This window comes from Bufo bufo, chromosome 8, assembly GCF_905171765.1.
Source record: "Bufo bufo chromosome 8, aBufBuf1.1, whole genome shotgun sequence".
Lineage (NCBI taxonomy): Eukaryota > Metazoa > Chordata > Amphibia > Anura > Bufonidae > Bufo > Bufo bufo.
Genome location: NC_053396.1, coordinates 140505265 through 140526178, shown reverse-complemented (window position 1 = coordinate 140526178; position 20914 = coordinate 140505265). Strand labels below are relative to the sequence as shown.

The 20914-nt window shown below is 40.4% G+C and overlaps 1 protein-coding gene across 1 annotated transcript in view; it reads left to right on the top strand.

Annotated features, from left to right (window-relative positions):
- Positions 1-20914, top strand: part of AFF2 (AF4/FMR2 family member 2) — a 628447-nt gene that overhangs the window by 565016 nt on the left and 42517 nt on the right. The window contains 3 exon segments of the mRNA XM_040442199.1: positions 14315-14477; positions 15333-16343; positions 20089-20213. Coding sequence (XP_040298133.1) covers positions 14315-14477; positions 15333-16343; positions 20089-20213 — 1299 coding nt within the window.

The window sequence follows — 20914 nt, the reverse complement described above, 5'->3', positions numbered from 1 at the left end:
CAAATTCAGATAAAAGACAATGGCCCATAATAAGCACCACCTGTGCTTACCTCAAGTATGGAGCCGCTCTGAACAACAGATAGTCAATATTCCCCCAATAATAGAGTACATTGGGGGAATATTCATCATCCCCTGTGGTCCAGAAAGCTGGCGTCAAAGAGATTAAAAGTTTGGCACATGCCTGGCGTGTACAAAACGATGCAACTTTTTAGGGTTTTGGCCCGGCTCACCACTTTTTAAAAAAGTGGTGCGGGGAGTGAGCAATGGGTAGCCGGGCATAAACGGCGCAGCACATTTATTATAATTGATGCCTGGAAACTGGTGTAGATTGTACCCGAAATCTGCACCTGCTCCCTTTCTAAAATGTGTGCCTCTTAATAATTGTGGCTCATTCGACCCCAGTAGGGGATAGATTAAGAACAATGTGTAAAACATTGTTCATAATACATGTCCTCCTGTGTCTTTCATGACTACATTCAGAAACAAACAAAAAAAACGAGAGACTGGAATTTTCTCAAAAGGAACAGCCATATCAGAAATTACAGAACAGCAGCCAATTGCAGCCGGAGAGCCAAATTGCAGTCAGTACCGTTGGCAACAGAATATTCTTCATTTATTTAGTAATTGAGTATCTGTTAAGTATTGTGTGTAATTTTACCCGCAGAGCTTATTTATTGTACATAAGGCTGTCAGTATAAGACACATTATTACACCACTCTGGTCCCCACTCCCGCTAGAAAAATTAAATGTGTATTCCAATATTAATGTCCTCCTGTTAACATGAGTTATAGTGAAAATAATGTGTATAGACCAGGGGTGGCCAACCTACAGCTCTCCAGGTGTTGTAAAACTACAATTCCCACCATGCCCTGCTGTAGTCTGATAGCTTTAGGCAGTCTGAGCATGCTGGGAGTTGTAGTTTTGCAACAGCTGGAGAGCTGCAGGTTGGCCATCCTTAATATACACCATGCAAACTTCCCATTTTTACGTACAATTGATTTTGTATCCAACTGTCTGGGGTTGGTATTGGACTGAAGTAATCCAATACTGGAGTTTTCCACCTTTTGAACAGATTTTGGTCCCCTGCCCACTGGACGTGTGGAGGTAAACATACTTACCTGCTTCTTGCCACCCAATTCTAGCACCTTCTGTTCACCGCGCTTTGGTCCCACTTTTCAACCTCTGGCATGGATGATGGTCACTTGTGCTGTTACAGCCAATGACTGGCCTTAGCGATGATATTTCCCCCAAGAGGCACATTACCTAATGACATGTCACTCTGGGGGAATACGTCACCCATGTGCCAGTCATTGCCTGCAATGACACATGTGACTCCCGTCCATGCTGGAAGTTGACACGGGTGTTCACTCTGTAAAACATAAGGAGCCAGGAAAAAGTGGCAGGGAGCAGATAAGTATGTTTCCCCCCACAGGTCAGTGGGGGGGGGGGCAAAATTTCTTCAAAAGATAGGCAATCCCTTTGAATCTATTTTTTTAAGAGATATTTTAATTAAGCCTTTTTTATTATCTCAGTTACAGATAATAAGATCTTCCTCTAAAAAAAAATAAAGCTATCCTCTGTACACTGCAGGTCAGACTCTTGGAGAAAATTATATCTGGCTTCACATTTCAGCTGAAAATTAGCCTTACATGATACTTATTCTAATAAAAGGGTAACCATGTAATACGTGGATAGAAGTGGAGCAAATGACCAGATCTGAAAAAAATAACATGATTTTGTGATATTTTATCTGGAGATGTGTATGCTATATAAATCTAAATAGGGTCTCTCAATTGTCGAATGTGAATTTCATCCTGTTGTTTTTTTTTTTTTCCTATCATTTCAGGATAATGCATTGTATTTGTATTGTGATAAATTGAAGTCATTAATGAAATTTGAGAAAAGGTAAAGGTGGATACATCTGTATATGGACGGACTGTAGAGCAGGAGGCTTTCCTAATGAGCGGTTTTAGGCTCTAACATAATGTGGAATAAGTATGATACACATCGTATGATGCTCTTTAGCATATGGTTAGAGTTGTCTTGATGAGACAGCTTCATTAAGGGTTGATTGATAATGAAGGGGCATCATAAACACCGCCATCTGCAATAATGCCCTCTTTTACAATCATCAGCGCACAATGATTTGTAGGTCAGTGTTTAACCTGCACCAAACTCAATGAAGCAGGAGCCTTCTCAAGAAGACTCTCAAAGCTGGTTGAGAAGCTAGAACCCTCTTTTATGGATTTATAGGTTCCTTGGCTTAAAGAGTCCTTCTATAGCAGAGCTGATATTCTCATTGAACAGTTTATTTTTTGTGCCATGATAACTAATTCAGAATTCTGTCTGCTAACGGGAGGCTACATCATGTATGTAATTGTGGGAGAATGATGCAATGTAGTGATAAGCATGGCACACATTTTCTGATATACTTGCAGCTTTTTTCTGTCATAAACAGATTGATGCATTTTGTTATTTGTACATAAATCTCTTAATATTAACCCCTTGATGACATCCACCATACATGTATGGAAGTGGAGTGAAGCACCATAGCTGGCGAGTGATAAATGTGTTATACACCCGGCAGTGTCTGTAATCAGAGATAGCACTGATCATGGATACTTAACCCCTCAGATACTGCAATCAATAGCAACTATGACATCTGAGTAGTTACTAAGGGCGGATGGGCAACTTTTGACCCCTGATTGGCCCGTTTCCATACGGATCAGCCATTCTAATCTTCCTATTAAGCCATGCCTGTGGAAGAGCTTAATAGGAGGTTTTCACAAGCACCATACACTGCAATACTTTAATATTACAGTCTATGGTATAACTGATCAAGTATGTAGACAGATGATCCAGTACTGTGGTCAGTAAAACTTGACTATTATTAAATCATATTAAAAATAGCAAAACGCGTAATCCATAAATACAGTAGTAGTACAACCATTTGATGTGTTTCTGGTCCACATGGGCCTTTAATCTATGAAATAAATCAGAAGATTGTACTAGTCCTGTATTTATGGACTACATGTTTTGCTATTTTTAATATGGTTTAATAAAAGGCAAGCTGAAAAACTTTTTTTTTTTATAACTGATCAATGTTTCATTCCTCTTGGAGTAAAAATAGTTTTAATGTTTTTTAAAGCACTGCAGTACATATTCAAATCATCCCTTTTTTCAACTTTACATATAACATAAATAATAAAATGATAATCCATAATTGGTATTGCTGTGTCAAAAAATGTCCAGGCTATTAAAATATAAAAGTATGTACAGTTGCAAGAAAAAGTATGTGAACCCTTTGGAATGATATGGATTTCTGCACAAATTGGTCATAAAATGTGATCTGATCTTCATATAAGTCGCAACAATAGACAATCACAGTCTGCTTAAACTAATAACACACAAAGAATTAAATGTTACCATGTTTTTATTAAACTCATCATGTAAACATTCACAGTGCAGGTGGAAAAAGTATGTGAACCTTTGGATTTAATAACTGGTTGAACCTCCTTTGGCAGCAATAACTTCAACCAAACGTTTCCTGTAGTTGCAGATCAGACGTGCACAACGGTCAGGAGTGATTCTTGACCATTCCTCTTTACAGAACTGTTTCAGTTCAGCAATATTCTTGGGATGTCTGGTGTGAATCACTTTCTTGAGGTCATGCCACAGCATCTCAATCTGGGCCACTCTAGAAGGCGTATTTTTCTTCTGTTTAAGCCATTCTGTTGTTTATTTACTTCTATGCTTTGGGTCGTTGTCCTGTTGCAACAACCATTTTCTGTTGAGTTTCCCCTGGTGGACAGATGGCCTTAAGTTCTCCTGCAAAATGTTTTGATAAACTTGGGAATTCATTTTTCCTTCGATGATAGCAATCCGTCCAGGCCCTAATTCAGCAAAGCAGCCCCAAACCATGATGCCCCCACCACCATACTTCACAGTTGGGATGAGGTTTTGATGTTGGTGTGCTGTGCCTCTTTTTCTCCACACACAGTGTTGTGTGTTTCTTCCATACAACTCAACTTTGTCCACAGAATATTTTGCCAGTACTGCTGTGGAACATCCAGGTGCTCTTGTGCAAACTGTAAACGTGCAGCAATGTTTTTTTTGGACAGCAGTGGCTTCCTCTGTGGTGCCTCCCATGAAATCCATTTTTGTTTAGTGTTTTACGTATCGTAGATTCGCTAACAGGGATGTTAGCATATGCCAGAGACTTTTATAAGTCTTTAGTTGACACTCTAGGATTCTTCTTCACCTCATTGAGCTGTGCTGTGCTCTTGCAGTCATCTTTACAGGACGACCACTCCTAGGGAGAGTAGCAGCAGTGCTTAACTTTCTCCATTTATAGACAATTTGTCTTACCATGGACTGATGAACAGCAAGGCTTTTGGAGATACTTTTACAACCCTTTCCAGCTTTATGCAAGTCAACAGTTCTTAATCGTAGGTCTTCTGAGAGCTCTTTTGTGCGAGGCATCATTCACATCAGGCAATGGTTCTTGTGAAAAGCAAACCCAGAACTGGTGTGTGTTTTTTATAGGGCAGCTGTAACCAACACCTCCAATCTCATCTCATTGATTGGACTGCAGTTGGTTGACACCTCACTCCAATTAGCTCTTGGAGATGTCATTAGCCTAGGGGTTCACATACTTTTTCCACCTGCACTGTGAATGTTTACATGGTGTGTTCAATAAAAACATGGTAACATTTAATTATTTGTGTGTTATTAGTTTAAGCAGACTGTGATTGTCTATTGTTGTGACTTAGGGTACTTTCACACTTTCGTTGTTTGATTCTGGCAGGCAGTTCTGTTGCCTGAACTGTTTGCCTGATCAGGCAAACTGTATGCAAACGCATGTAATTTTTTCTGACTGATCAGGCATTTTCAGACTAATCAGGATCCTGATCAGTCTAAAAATTGCCTGATCAGTCAGAAAAATGCATTGCAATACTGGATCAGTTTTTCCGTTGTCATCAGGCAAAACGGATCCAGTATTTATTTTTTTCTCATTTTTAAAGGTCTGCTCATGCGCAGACCGGAAGGACAGATCCGGCATTCCGGTATTTTGAATGCCGGATCCGGCACTAATACATTCCTATGGAAAAGAATTGAAACAAATCAAAATGCCCAAACAGGCATGTAATGGTCATCTGGCTCCTGAAAATTATAAACATAAAAAGTCATTTTTTTTTTTTTAAGTAGTAAATCATAACAAAAACTATACAAATTTTATATTTTTGATACTGACCCAAATATTAAAGGTTAAATTTTAGCACACAGTAAATTTGCAGTAAACCCAAAAAACAATGCATTTTTTTTCTTTACTTTTATCCCACAAATAATTTTTCTTCCAGTTTTTCACTATATGCTAGAGATAAAAACAAAAGTGAAAAAGTGTAATTTGTTTACATTGCCAAGGGGTTAAAGTTATTATAATTCAAAAGTAATTAAAAAAAAGTAACTCACAGATTGTAATGGTTTTAATGTCGCTAACGTGTAAAATACATTTTTTTATATACCATGTATTGATTTAATTGTGCAATAAAGCATATTTTATGCAAATCTAATCATCTTAGTCAGTACATATTTTATTATATTCAGTCTTCCAGGTGCGACGACAATAAGACATCTAACAGTCACACCTGCTGCTTAGAAATACATGTGCAGTTATAAAACCTAATTGTCTCTGCCTCGTTGCGACTCTCACTGAATAAAACAACAGTAGATGTTGAAAGGAGAAGTAACTGGTTCAACAAGGATTAAAAGCCAATACATTAATCCTCTAACATCTTTAGGGTAGAATTAAATGTACCAAAATCAATGTGATTGCTGTAGCTCTGATAAGTAGTTAGCAGCAATTACTTTGGATGTCAGTTTGTATTTAGTGATGAGCGGCAGGGGTCATATTTGAATTTGCAATATTTCAATGACGAATATTCTACAAAACGAATATATAGCACTAGGGTACTTTCACACTAGCGTTTTTCTTTTGCGGTGCTGAGTTCCGTCCTAGGGGCTCAAATCCGGAAAATAACTGATCAGTTTTATCCTAATGCATTCTAAATGGAGAGTAATCCATTCAGGATGCATCAGGATGTCTTCAGTTCAGTCTTTTTGACTGATCAGGCTTTTCAGAAAAACGTAGCATGTTGTATTTTTACCTCCAGCCAAAAATCCTGAACACTTTGACTAAATGCCGGATCCGGTCTTTTTCCCATTGACTTGAATTAACGCCGGATCCGGCATTGTGTGTTCAGTCAAACCGGATCCGGCTTTTGCATGTTAAACCTGAAAAATTTGAAAAAAAAGTTAAAGTCCATAAATGGCGGATCCGTTTTTTCAAATGCATTTTTTCATTGTGATCAAAATCCTGATCAGGATTCAAATGTAATCTGTTTTTCACATGTTTTTCCAGATCCGGCGGGCAGTTCAGGTGTCGGAATTGAACGCCGGATTAAAACAACGCTAGTGTGAAAGTAGCCTAAATTGAATATATTCGTTTTTTAGAATATTCATAATTTTTTGCCATCTGAAGTCATGATTCCTTCCTGCTTAAGTTGCTTGTGGGCCAATGACTCATTGGCCCACAAGCAAGAAGCAGGGAGGAATCATGTGTTCAGATGGAAAAAATGACGAATATTCTAAAAACAAATATATAGCACTATATTCGAAATATTCGCGAATTATCAAAGTTGCGATATTCGCGATAAATATTCGTAATTCGAATATTCGCACTCAACACTATTTGTATTAACAAGTGCAAATTTCAGTTAGATAAATATCCTTTTAGTGACCAGGTTATTCATGTCTTTTGGTTCATGTAAGGCTACTTTCACACTAGAATATTTGCTGGATCCAGCAGGGTTCAGCAAAAACGCTTCCATTACTGATAAGCCAACGATCTGCATCTGTTATGAACGGATCCGGTTGTATTATCTTTAACATTGCCAAGATAGATCCGTCATGAACTCCATTGAAAGTCAATGGAGGATGGATCCGTTTTCTATTGTGGCAGATTGTGGCAGAGAAAACTGATCTGTCCCCATTTACTTGAATTGGGGGTCATGCCAGATGCATCTTGCTCCGCATCCCAGGACAGAAAGCAAACTACAATATGTTGTGGTTTGCTCTCCAGTCTGGGAACGCAACTAAACGGAACGGAATGCATTTTGGAGCATTCCATTCTGTTCAGTTCAGTTTTGTCCCCATTGGCAATGAATGGGGACAAAACTGAAGTGTTTTTTTTCCGGTATTGAGCCCCTATGATGAATCTCAATACCGGGAGACTAAAACAATAGTGTGAAAGTAGCCTTACATACTAGTGTCACAGCACTAATATGAATTCATATGGGAACTTAAAGTGGTTGTCCCATTGCAATAACTTATCTGTCAACAAACAGTAAGTATCTGATCACTGGGACGCCCACTGATCACTAGAACGGGGCCTGTGTTCCCAGTTTAGATGGAGTAGCATACATGCATGCACGCTGGCAATCCATGCAACACTATAGGGCTTCTGGAAATGGAAGAGCACTTGTACTTTGCTGTGTCCAGAAGTCCTATAGAGTTGAATTGAGCAGCAGCGTGCATGCGTGTCCACTACTCAATTGAAACGAAAGGAACACAGCCCCCCATTCTGCTGATCAGTGGAGGACCCACTTATTCCCTGTCCTGTTGAAATGGGACCACCCAAAGATCTGAAATTATGGTCCCAGTGTTGTTGCTTAAGTGCTATGCCTAGGTGGACATACAGGTTCCCTTTCAGAGAACATATTTAACATAGTAGATACAAACCAGTGAGTAAATTTGGAGGTTTTGAACATAAATGGTGCTTGACAATGTACCCCCTGACAAAGCAACAATTACTGTCCAATTCCAAATTTATGAGATCCTTCTCAGAAAGTATGCAGACATGTTGATGTCCTCGTCAATATGATTCTAGGCTAGGATAATGACTTTTATTGTTTTTACCACCCAAAACGTAATTTGGGACATATTATATGTGAACTTTTATAATCAATTTACCATGGTTCTAGTTACAATATATTGTGCCCCATATGACTTGATCTCAACAAATCAAATTCTCTCAAAATAGATAATCTTATAAATATTTTATGGGCTTGGTTCCACTGTATTTATCAGAAATGGTTGTCATTTCCAATAAGTATTTCATGCTGCCAGACTGACATGTTTGACAGTCTTCCAGAGAATTTATAGAGAGTTGTAGTGATTAAAATTTAAGACACTGTTAGCATCTGTTCCATTCATTGAAATACTGAAACACTAAAGCTTTACATGAATCCAGTGTGACCATTAATAATTCAATGTAAGGTATTCCTGAGATTTTCCTAATATTATAGGTCAAGATGTTTGTTATAAAGCAATTATGAAGTATGGGAAGTGACATATGTAATAATTCAGTATGAGATTACTGTATAGTGTTGTAAATGCAGTTCTATATATAAAAACATAAATAATTCACATGCTCTACATTATCTGTATGAGACAAAGAAGGGTTTACAAATTCTTAGCTAGTTTGTTTGGAGTTCATAGTGATGACTATGACCAGGGCCGCTGATAGAAATCATGGGGCCCCGTACAGCATACATGACGGGGCCCCCTTCAGCTCCACCCCCTGATCCCTCCTTCAGCCACACCCCTGGCCCCGCCCTTGGCCCCTCCCCAGACGCCGCCTTGAAACAACATGCAGATTTGTCTACAAGTGATATTTATGGCGCTGGGGGGTCGTCTGTGAATGGCGCTGTTATGGAGGGGATCTGTGAATGGCACTGTTATGGAGGGGATCTGTGAATGGCACTGTTATGGAGGGGATCTGTGAATGGCACTTTTATGGAGGGGATCTGTGGATGGCACTGTTATGGAGGGGATCTGTGGATGGCACTGTTATGGAGGGGATCTGTGGATGGCACTGTTATGGAGGGGATCTGTGGATGGCACTGTTATGGAGGGGATCTGTGGATGGCACTGTTATGGAGGGGATCTGTGGATGGGACTGTTATGGAGGGGATCTGTGGATGGCACTGTTATGGAGGGGATCTGTGGATGGCACTGTTATGGAGGGGATCTGTGGATGGCACTGTTATGGAGGGGATCTGTGGATGGCACTGTTATGGAGGGGATCTGTGGATGGCACTGTTATGGAGGGGATCTGTGGATGGCACTGTTATGGGGGGATCTGTGGATGGCACTGTTATGGAGGGGATCTGTGGATGGCACTGTTATAGAGGGGGATCTGTGGATGACACATACCGTATATAGCATCTTATGCTATGTGTCATCCACAGATACCCCTCCATAACAGTGCCATTCACAGATACCCTCCATAACAGTGCCATCCACAGATCCCCCCCATAACAGTCATCCACAGATCCCCCCCATAACAGTGTCATCCACAGATCCCCCCCATAACAGTGTCATCCACAGATCCCCCCCATAACAGTGTCATCCACAGATCCCCCTCCATAATGGTGCCATCCACAGATCCCCCCCATAAGTGTCATCCACAGACCCCCCGGCCCCCCCCCATAAGTGTCATCCACATGACAGACCCCCCCCCATAACAGTGCCATCCACGGATCCCCCGCCCTCCCTATAACAGTGCCGTCATGACGTCATCCATATAGATCCCCCCCCCGCCACTCACAGTAGTATACATTAATAAATCGGTGCAGCCGTGCAGGCTGCAGACAGTAACTTTAATTTTAGCACAGGCACAGCGCTCATCTCTTTACTAAAATACTACCTTACATTCAGCTCCTGCCTCCTCCCTCCACCCTCCAGTAACAAGTGCGGGCGGCAGCGCTCACTCACTGACGTCACGCGCCTGCGCCGCCTAGTGGGAGGAGCAGGCGTGTGACGTCAGTGAGTGAGCGCCGCCCCCACACTGCCTGCTGTTACTGGAGCCAGCCCACTGACAGCAAAAAAATTAAAATGGCTCGGGAGTAGGGTTGCCACCTTTTCTTCAAGCCAAACCCGAACAGAAGGGAGGGAGGGCCCCCTTCCAGGCCCCGCCTCCAGCCACGCCCATGTCCCGCCTCCAACCATGTCCCGTCTCCACCCTTGGTCGCTGTCGCACCGCGATCGTTACGCCCCTGATCCCACGCCTGCGCCGTCCCGTTTAGTATTCGGCGCAGGCGCGGGATTTACGGGACGAAGAGGAGAACTCGGACGTCAATCAACTGGACATGGGCGTGCCACTGCCAAAGGGTGAATAGACGGAGCCTCTAGGTGCTGCAGGAACGCCCTCATAGCACCTAGAGGCTCATTAGCATATGATAAGTCTTTATTTTAAGAGAACGGCGGCAGCGGCAGGGAGTTATGTACTGCTGACATCAGCACATCACTAATGTCAGTCAGCTACAGAACATGACGGTTTTTCTGATGATTGACAGATTCAGAAACCTGTTTAAAGGGCTTCTGTCACCCCACTAAACTCTTTTTTTTTTTTTTTTTCGGCTTCTTATAATCCCTATACTGCGATATATGAATACATAATGTTATTAGTCATTTTGGTTCAGTAGATAATGAATAAAACAGATTTTTATAATATGTAAATTACCTGTCTACCAGCAGGCAGGGCGGTTACTTGCTGGTAGCATCCGCATCCTCCTATCATAATGACGCCCCCTCCTCATGTTGATTGACAGGGCCAGCGAACGCGATCGTCCTCTGGCTGGCCCTGTCTGCTATCAAGTTATTGCGCCTGCGCCGTAGCGGTCTTCAGTCGGCACAGGCGCACTGAGAGGAGGACGCTCGCTCGGCCGCTCCTTCCTCAGTGCGCCTGCGCCGGGTGTAGATGTGACGTCATTGGTGTAGGCGCACTGAGGAAGGAGCGGCCGAGCGAGCGTCCTCCTCTCAGTGCGCCTGTGCCGACTGAAGACCGCTACGGCGCAGGCGCAATAACTTGATAGCAGACAGGGCCAGCCAGAGGACGATCGCGTTCGCTGGCCCTGTCAATCAACATGAGGAGGGGGCGTCATTATGATAGGAGGATGCGGATGCTACCAGCAAGTAACCGCCCTGCCTGCTGGTAGACAGGTAATTTACATATTATAAAAATCTGTTTTATTCATTATCTACTGAACCAAAATGACTAATAACATTATGTATTCATATATCGCAGTATAGGGATTATAAGAAGGCAAAAAAAAAGAGTTTAGTGGGGTGACAGAAGCCCACACTGTTACATACAATTACACAATTCAAATGTTTTATATTTCTACCTTTTTAGAAGTGAGTGACAGACTAGGACAGGTGTCAGGACTCAGGAGTCAGGACTCAGGACTGTCTTGGTCAGGTTGTCTGCAGGCAGGGCACAGTGGGCACTACATGGGCAGGCTGCTGGAGCTGGACTGGAGAGGAGAAGAAGAATGATTTCTCCCACGGAGCTCCCTCTGCCTCTCTCTCTGATGTCATCACTTCCTTATCAGAGAGAGGGAGGGAGGGACTAGGAGGCAGGGGAGGAGCGAGGGGAGGAGCCTGAACAGTGAGTGAACACAGCGCTGCCTGGCATCACTGTACTGTAGTGTGTAGACTGGAGGAGGGAGGAGGGAGGAGGGGAGGCTCGGGAGCGCTGCGCTCAGCTGATCACCCGGAGTGACAGCTTAAATATGCGATCGGAGTCTCGGTCGGACCACACTGCAGTTTGAATGAATAATCCTGTGCCCGGGTCTAAGAAAGGCTTGTACCCGGGCACAGGATTACAAACCCGGACTGTCCGGGTGAATCCCGGACGGGTGGCAACCCTACGAGTCGGGAGTCGGCAGCCCGGGCCCCCCTGCCAGCCGGGCCCGGTACAACTGGGCCAGCTGTACTGGCCTATCAGCGGCCCTGACTATGACACTTGATTGATTCCTGTATATCACTCATTAGATTGTAGTGTATCTGTATGGAATGTAAAAATATCTCAATAATGGTTTTCTGTCTCAGTGATGTCACACATTTCTTGTAACATCAAGAGAATAATTTAAATATATGTGATTAAATTGTTGGATATGCTATTCTATTGTCATGTGGGGTGTGGACCCACTGTGCCACTGAACACTGGGCCCACTTCAGGGGTGAAGGGTGTTATCTAAGTGGCACCTTTAGTCTACACCATTTAACCTCTGTACAGGTATCTGTACTCTGCTGCAGGGGAGCCACCAGGTTGCTACTTTTTTAAATGGGTCTTCTGGATTGCCATATTTATGACCTATCCTCAGGAATAAATATCATCAATATTAGTCTCTGTGGGGGGAGGGGTGTTCACTCCACCTATCAGTGCTTATATGAGCGCTACGTTCTCTTCACAGTTTACCTGCACTCCATTGACATTGCAGTGTAATTATAATGCTCTGTCCAATTAAAGTAAGATCCAGTTGTATTATTTCCTGTGTAGTTAAAGATGGCCTGTCACCACAAAATGTAATGCAAACTACAGGCATCATGTTATAGAGCAGAAGAAGCTCAGCAGATATAGTTTTGTAGATTTAGTAAAACTTGTAATTTATACATTTATAGCTCTGCTTTTTCCGAACTTCAGACTGCTCCCATGTGCAGCTATCAATGACTGACAACTATCTCTGTATACAAGCTTACACAGAGAATGCTATCAATCACTAATGACTCCTACAGCAATTATTGACTGACAGCTATCTTTGTGTACACACTTACATCGGGAATGCTATCAATCACTTATAACACCTCACCCGTGTACAGCTATCAGTGACTGACAGGTATGCCTGTATACACAGTTACACAGAAAATGCTATCAATCACTGATAACACCTCACCTGTATACAGCAATCTGTGACTGACAGCTATATCTATATACAAACTTATACAGAGAATGCTATCAGTCACTGATAACACCGCCCCTGTGTACAGATGAACTGTATAAATTACAAGTTTTACTGATTCTTTTCCCACAAAAATATATATCAATCTGATCAGCTCCTCCGGCTCTGTAACATGCTGCCTGCAGATTGCATTGCCTTTTGTGGTGACAGGTCCTCTTTAAGAAGCTATAATGTACAGAACTTCTTGAAAACTACATTTTGAGGACTACAGTGAACCCTGAATGGCCCTAGTATTTTAAAAAGATTTTACAGCTTTGTGCATTTAAAAAAAAAATGTTAAACCTAACCTGCTGTACTTGTAGAAAAAAATATACTCAGCTGTTCCCTGCTGCTCCGTTCCAGCTTCCTAGGTCTCTGGCTCCCTGCTGTGGTTTTCCAGTATCCGTCCTGTGGATGAATGGGGTCACGTGTGCTGCCATTGCCAATAACTGGCCTCAGTGGTGATATGGCTCCAAACAACCAGTGACTTACATAAGGCCAGTCAGTGGCACATGTAACCCCCCTCCCCAGTCCAGTTGGAAGTTTGCAGGACAGGGTTCAGAAGACTGCAGAAGGGAGCTAGGGCCCCAGGAAGCTGGCATGAAGCAGACGAGTTTTTTTTTCAACAGGGACAGCAGTCTAAGCTTGAAAATGAGTTCTATTTTAGGTTTTATTTTACTAACTATGGAAATTTGCCCAGGGTTCCACTTTAAAGTGTATATTCAGCCAATCAGAACATAGTTTTTACCCAACATTTGTACCCAACACTCTTTCTGCTATACAACCATGAATCATTTATTTAAAGAAATCTATCATTTTATAAAATATCACAAGACAATAATGCTTACATTTTTCAAGAACATTAATGTGTCATGAAAGCATGAAGATTTCAGTGAGCTATGTCTTCTCTGTGTGGCTTGTCTTACTCAGCTCTGCTATAATTCTATGCTTGAAATGTTAGTGTTGGTTGTCTTTTAATATTTTATGACATGGCTGCTTTCTTTCATTGAGGCATTCTTGGATGTGAAAAATCAGCTCATTACCAAGTACTTGTTGGGAGATTTTGTATACACACTTACAACCCACTGGGTGAGCTCACCATCAATGTTGGTTCTAGTTTTTGGCTTTGTTGCCAATTCTGGAATGATTGTATGAAAATCTGCTAAAAACTGGTGTGTATCAAAGGGTTTCTCACATATGTCTCTTATTTGAACAGGTAATCATCAATATTGTTGCCAAATAGTCCTCACATTGAATGCACACAAAACTTTGTACATTATAGGGGCTGATGGAAGCTTCACACTCACTGCATGTGCAGGAAAATGCTTTAAAGTATCGACCATTTATAATCAAAATCTTCATTAACTTGGTGAATTTCCTCATCTTATCCAGTAATTGTTACTGTCACATTTTAATTACATATTTTGGTTAGGTTTTTAAATGGGCACTTGCCATTTTGTGTCTTCCAGTGGCCTTCCTTTGCCAACCGTTCATGGTGCCAACCTAGTAAATTCAAGTGGAGGTTCTGGAAGTTCCAGTGAATCTGAAACCAGTTCAGAATCAGATTCGGATAGTGAGAGCAGCTCCAGTGACAGTGAATGTAATGAAGAAAACCGTAATGTAACCCCAGAGGTAACATTGTGTACTGTAATGCTTGTTTTTCTGAAATTGTGTATGTGGCTATCATTATTGATTGTGTACACGGTTATTTGTAGTGCTTAGAAAATACCCAACTAGAAAATGTCATAAATATCTCATTGCTTCTTCTCCACTTTGTAAGTTTCAGCAACAAACCAAGCAATGCTGGAAATTGGGCTAAAATAAGAAAAATGAATCACTACTCAATTAGTACATCCAAACTGCCTCTCCAGTTCTCCCCACCAGACTGCTTACCTAGCTGTAGTGCTGACATAACTTCAAAAACATGTTACTGCTACAGCCAATCATTGACCTCAATAGTGCACCATTGAGGTCATTGATTGGCTGCAGTAGTCATTTTTTGTCAGTATGATGCCAGGACTGCAGCTAAGAAGACCACATCTTCCAGAGGAACCATACAGGGGGCTGGATCTACTAGATGACTAGTGATCCATTTTTTTTGTTTCTTGCTAAAAAGCATAACCCCTTTAGCATTGTACAGTATATTGAGCTTATCTTACTGCTGCAATTGGATAAAATGTAGTTCTCTGTATATGGTATACAAACAATATGCATTCTGTTTGCCTAGTATTCAATAGAGAGTACATTAAACTAGCATCATGAAATATGCATCATTTGATGAGATTATTTAGCATTTTTTGTTTAGTTAGATCTCTCTTGGGCTTAAATGAATGGAAGCATCCAATGCATTTGCTAATTAGCCATTTCTATAAACTAGCATGTTTTGTAAAAAAAAAAAAAGAGCTATTTTATTTTAAAGGAAAATATTTCTGCATGTGATCTTCTTGTAAAACCAAAATATTAAACTTTTTTTTTTTTTCTTTACAGCCAGAACCACCATCTACAAACAAATGGCAGCTGGATAAGTGGTTAAATAAAGTCAACCCACATAATAAAGCATTAATTAACAACCAAAATGATGGACATTCAGAAATTAATTCTGAGCCTCAGAATAACCAACAGATTGAAGAAGAAAGTAAAAGGGAACTTAATAGTGTCAGTTCTCAGTCAGACTCCCTTCCCAAAGATAAAGAGCTCTTGAGTCCAGTTAGAGAAAAAAATAAACCTAGGGTACCCCAAAAACCTCCAGAGTCAAAAACCTCAAAACAGAAGTCACCAGCTCACAATGAAACCACTCCACAAAGAGCTGTTGCTAAGAAACAACCAAAAAAGGTTGAAAGAACATCAAGTGTCGAGGACTTCTCTTGGAATAAACCAAACCCCATCAGCAGCACTCCCAAAGAAAAAGATGTACGAGAAAACCAAGAGCCACCAAAAGCAAGGACAAAAGCCACTGTTGCTAAAACTGCTCCAAGAAAGGAGCAAAGGACTTGCACAGGTAGTGCATCAGAGAAAAAGAAGGCAAGAGGGGCAAGTAAAATTGTCCCTAAATCTAGGGAATTTATTGAAACTGATTCAGCATCAGATTCAAACACTGACCAAGAGGAAGTCCTTCAGGTCAAGCAATCAAAGACATGCACTGGTCCTACAAATCCGGTAAAGTCGAAAGACTGTAGCAGCAACATCTTAAGTGTCAGCAGTTTAACCAGCAATAGCAGCAGTATATCACTTGATCAAACTCATAATGATCTGGAAGAACCATTTTCTCCTCTTCCTGTGGTTCAAAATGAACTTCTATCACCACTGAGGGAATTTGAAGAGATTAAGTCTTTATGGGTAAAAATAGACCTTACTCTGTTATCCAGAATACCAGGTCAAGAGACTTTTGAGAATGAAGTCTTAAAAAATGAAACTAGAGACCAAGGTTTTAAACATAAGCCTCAAACACCAGCCACAGCCACTGAGAAAAACTCCACAAAATCAAGAAGGAAGCACAAGGTAAGTTAAAATTACCACGACAATTCTAAAGGAATTGTTTGCTTTTTTTTTTTCGTTTTTGGTTTGTAATTCTTTGTAATTCTGCTATCTATGATTATATTCATATACTTGAAGTCTTCTTTGGACACAATTTCATTTTTTATCTAAGTACAGTAGGTTAAAAATACAGTACCAATTTGTTTCTGTATAGATTTTTATACCTTTATACAGTCAGAGTTCCATTTTTCTGATATAGAGTGGCAAATTCACTGTATAGATATATAGCTGAATAATAATATATTTCTAGCTGACTGCAGTTGTCACTAGGGAGAGCTTTTGAGCTTACTGAATACTGTGGGACACATTTACTAAAGACTTGAAATGCATATGCCAGTCTTAGTAAAAAGGGGTAATATGAGCCATATCAATTAAATTTGTCAAGTCTTTTGTTGTCCATGCACCATAAATTAAAATATAGGCCATCTGTAAGCTATGACCATTTTACTGCTCATAAATTGTTGTAAATGTGTCAGGCTGAGGTCTCCTTGCCCCCTTCCACTAAGCACCATCAACTTTTTTTAAAGTGACAAGAGTCGTGGAGAATTGTAAAACTTTGCAAATGTTGCTTAAAATGCAATTTGCACAGAAATGTGTGATTGTTGTATGCCTGATGTACTCCTATGTTTGTTGTATGCTAAACAGGGGCGTAACTACCATACTGGTAGCTATTTATTCTTTTGTCAACGCGTTTCAAGGGCGCACAGCCCTCTTCATCAGGACAATAAAAGCATCTTTTCAAAAATATTTTATGAGAATTTGCCTCCTGTTTTCAGCACCGTAAAAAGGGTTAAAAAAAACACTACTTTTTATCTTCATACTTATTTCTCTTGCCACATCTGGGGCAGAGAAAAAGGAACCTTTGGCAGCAGTACAGGACCCCGCATGCTGGACGGGAGAATACCAGCACAAGCTTTTTACGGTTGTTGTGGCTCCACACAATAACATATGGTTAGCGCTTCTTATATACAGTGCACTAAGACCGTAAATACAGCCATACACACGAGGCGCGGCCTCCTGTCTCTTTTCTCTCCTTTCTTTTACCATACTGGTAGACCATGCAACTGCTATTTGGTCAAGGGCAAGAGGGGGCCCAGTCTTAGTTGGGATTATTTCCTCTTCTACTGGAGGTGAAAACTTGGTCAGGACTCTACACTCTAAAGAAACAACTTTTTGCAAATGAGGCAGTGGAAAAATGGCCGAAGGGTCATTGAAAAGGGTTTAGGCCGAAACCCTTCTGTCCTGTTTTGGGGGGACTGGTTTGATATTTGCTATGGGGCTCTTGCTTCTCTATGTATGCCACTGATCCCAAATGTACAATTACTGTATGAACAGTATTCATTTAACTCCTCCTAGTAGCTACAAGCAGATTCAATTTTTTCTTTTATCTCTGACTGTGTGGTAGATTAACTGAACTTCAAGCTAGGTCAGCACAAAACTTTCCATGCTGTGTTGGGGCACAGCCCTTAGAGATTTGGAATTATAACACCCAGTTGTCAGTGTATTCATAAATTACATTGAGAATACAGGTTTTATTAAGACAGACATGTCAGGAGAACTAATTAGTGTTCTTTAGCAAATGCAATTAAAAACTGAAATCCTCTATTGAGGATTTTGCCGTAATGTATTTTTTACACAAAAAAAGTGCACAAATGTATTATATTGTATGTTAATAACTGAACCAGGGATACACAGTCCAATAATCTGGTAAAATTATCATTTGTGCTTTATACGTTACTAAGAACACATAATAATTCACCATGACAATAATATAACTAAGCATTGGTGAAACTTGAACCTTTTTTATGACTCTTTTGCTATTCCTATGTAATTGTCTCTGCTCAACTGGCTAGACTCCTTCTAAAGTTGCAATGGTAATACAAGAGTACTATAAATGTACATTAAAAGAGTCTTGTTTTGTAGTTTAAAACATGATGATAATCATGAGGAGTGAAACTGCCTAATGTAACCTGTTAAGCATAGTGGAGTCATTAGTTCAATGTACTCCTAAGTGACTGTCCCTGTAGGTCTCAGTGCTGGTGTTGACTGTATTCCAGTGCCCCCGAACAGTATGTCTCCAGTAGATTATATAAATGTTATGTGTTTCATTACATGGCTCATAAGGAAGAGAGCTGACCTACATAGACCAAAAGAAGGTCAAAACTGTTGACGAGACTCATTAAATCCCATTAGTTAAATGGAATATGTTCTTCATCCACTTTACTGTAGTGCAGTGAAAGGAGATCTCTTAAACCCCTGACCCACTGAAGGCTAAATTACTGTATTTTTTGTACTTGCAATTTGAAAGTTATTATTACGTCTGAATTTTGAACACCACCTTACTAATATGTGACTACCGTGGAATATTAAGGTCAATGCTATGTAATCACACTTTCAGATTAAATGAGTGATGCAAGCAAACCTGCTTTACTAAATTGGAGTAGTTTCACAACATTTCCAAGTCATAAGTAGGCTAAATCTATAGTAGGATTTTATTTTTATATGCTTTAGATTCGAACATGGGTTGGAAATGAGCACATACATTTATGTGCTTTGGAGAAGATCATTACTTCTGCAGTCCCAAAAATTAAAAATGCAATTTTACTTAGTGGGGTTTTACCTGACAATTTATAATGAGATTTTGACACTTTTTATACCTACCTCAACAGTTTTGAAAAGCTCTGTCTGAGGTGTCAAGAAAGGGGCTCAAATTTGCCCCGATTTTGGTACAAAATACTGGTGTAAGTTTCTACAATGATGAGGATGTATCTGACTTGTCAAATTTTTGATGGCTAATAAGTTCATAATCCATGCAACACTGTTAACAAACCTTGCAATGTTTCTGATGTATTGTAGTGAAGGGATTTTTTTGTAATGGAATATGACTAGGATATACAATCACTTACTGATCAATGGTGATCTGACGGCCTGAACCCCCGTGAATTTGAGTTTTCCTGTACAGTGACACTCCCAACCATGTGATGTGCAGGAAACAACAAGGTTTCATTCACTTGACAGTTCCTCACACAGAAGGTGACTGGGACTGCCCCAGTATAGGAAAACTGCCAAAAGGACCTCTGTTTCTTTGTCCCCCTGATTAGTGAAGATCTCAGAAGTCATATCCCCACCATAATGCTATGACATGTCTTAGCAATATGACATAACATTTCATTATTTAAATACTTTATTTGGACTTCTTTATTTTAAAGGGTTTTTCACTTCTTTTACATATTGTTGGGGGTCGAAGACATAGCATCCCGACACATCATCTGTTTTCAGCAGCTGTTGGCATCAGTGGATGGAGATGAAAGCAGAAAGCCCTATCCAATGTGGGGTAACCAAATATAATGGCACATCCACTACACAGCCTTCTGCTTCCGACTCCATCCACTGTTTTGTTTCCAGCACAGGCAGTTGTAGTACACAGTTGGTCGGTGGGGGGTTCTGGTGTCAGACCACCACAGATCTGATACTGATTACCTATCTGGAGGCTAGGTCATAAATATGTATTGTAGAAGTTGTAAAGCATTGGGTTGCATTCATGTCTTCCAGAATGATCTATTTATTTCAAAGTTTTGCTGCATGGATGCTGTAATAATGGACTTGTGTCATATACAAATACAGTAAATATGGTAATAAAACTGTACAACCTGGTCTATGACTATTACAAAATTAGAAAATAATGATTTTCTATTATTTTCATTTTAAGCAGTGTGAAAGCAGCGACCTGCAAATCGACTGCAAAAAGCAACGCCTGGATGAAGCCATCACCCCCTGTCTTCTCCCTCCATGTATCTCTCCCATTCCTGGTTGCAGGATGTCTAGCACTAAGGAGTGAGTATTTAAGCTTTGGTTAATATTAATTCATTTGTAGCAAGTATTCTAAGAAAATCCAAACTAAGATATATATTTTTTTTTTTCAAGTGGTCAAGTCATTGTGTGTGAAATTTTTGGTAATGATTTGCAGGTAGAATTGGTTCAGAGTAGTCTTTTGTTTAGCAGGAAACAATTTTAGTTTTCTTGGTAAAATCAAGTCTGTTAATCATCTATGTACAATGGTGGGGCAGCGAATTTGGAATCCAAGGCAAAAATACTAAAATACATCAATCACTGTGACATTATCACATGATGATGACAAATTTAATAACCCCTGTGTGTTTGCATGACCACGATTAAAGTTAGCAATAGAATGACATCTTGAGGAATGGATACACAAATTATATTAGAAAACAATACAGTTTTCAATGTGCAATAAAAGGCTTTATTTGCTGAACCCATTAAATCCCTTTAATTTTGTCTTGATGATGGGAAGTACAATGTTCACTTGTGAGAAGTTCCTCTTCCTGAACGTTTTCTGTCTACCTTTTACCCACATCCTGACTGGGGGTTAGAGAACATTTATTTATCTTGCTGTGGTTTTCTGTACTGTAAGAATCTCTGAGATGTCGATTTCACGGCTGCTCTGGATGGCTCTGCTCGTAGACATCAGATGATATATATTAAACAGCTGTGCTGACACCTAACCTTTACAATTC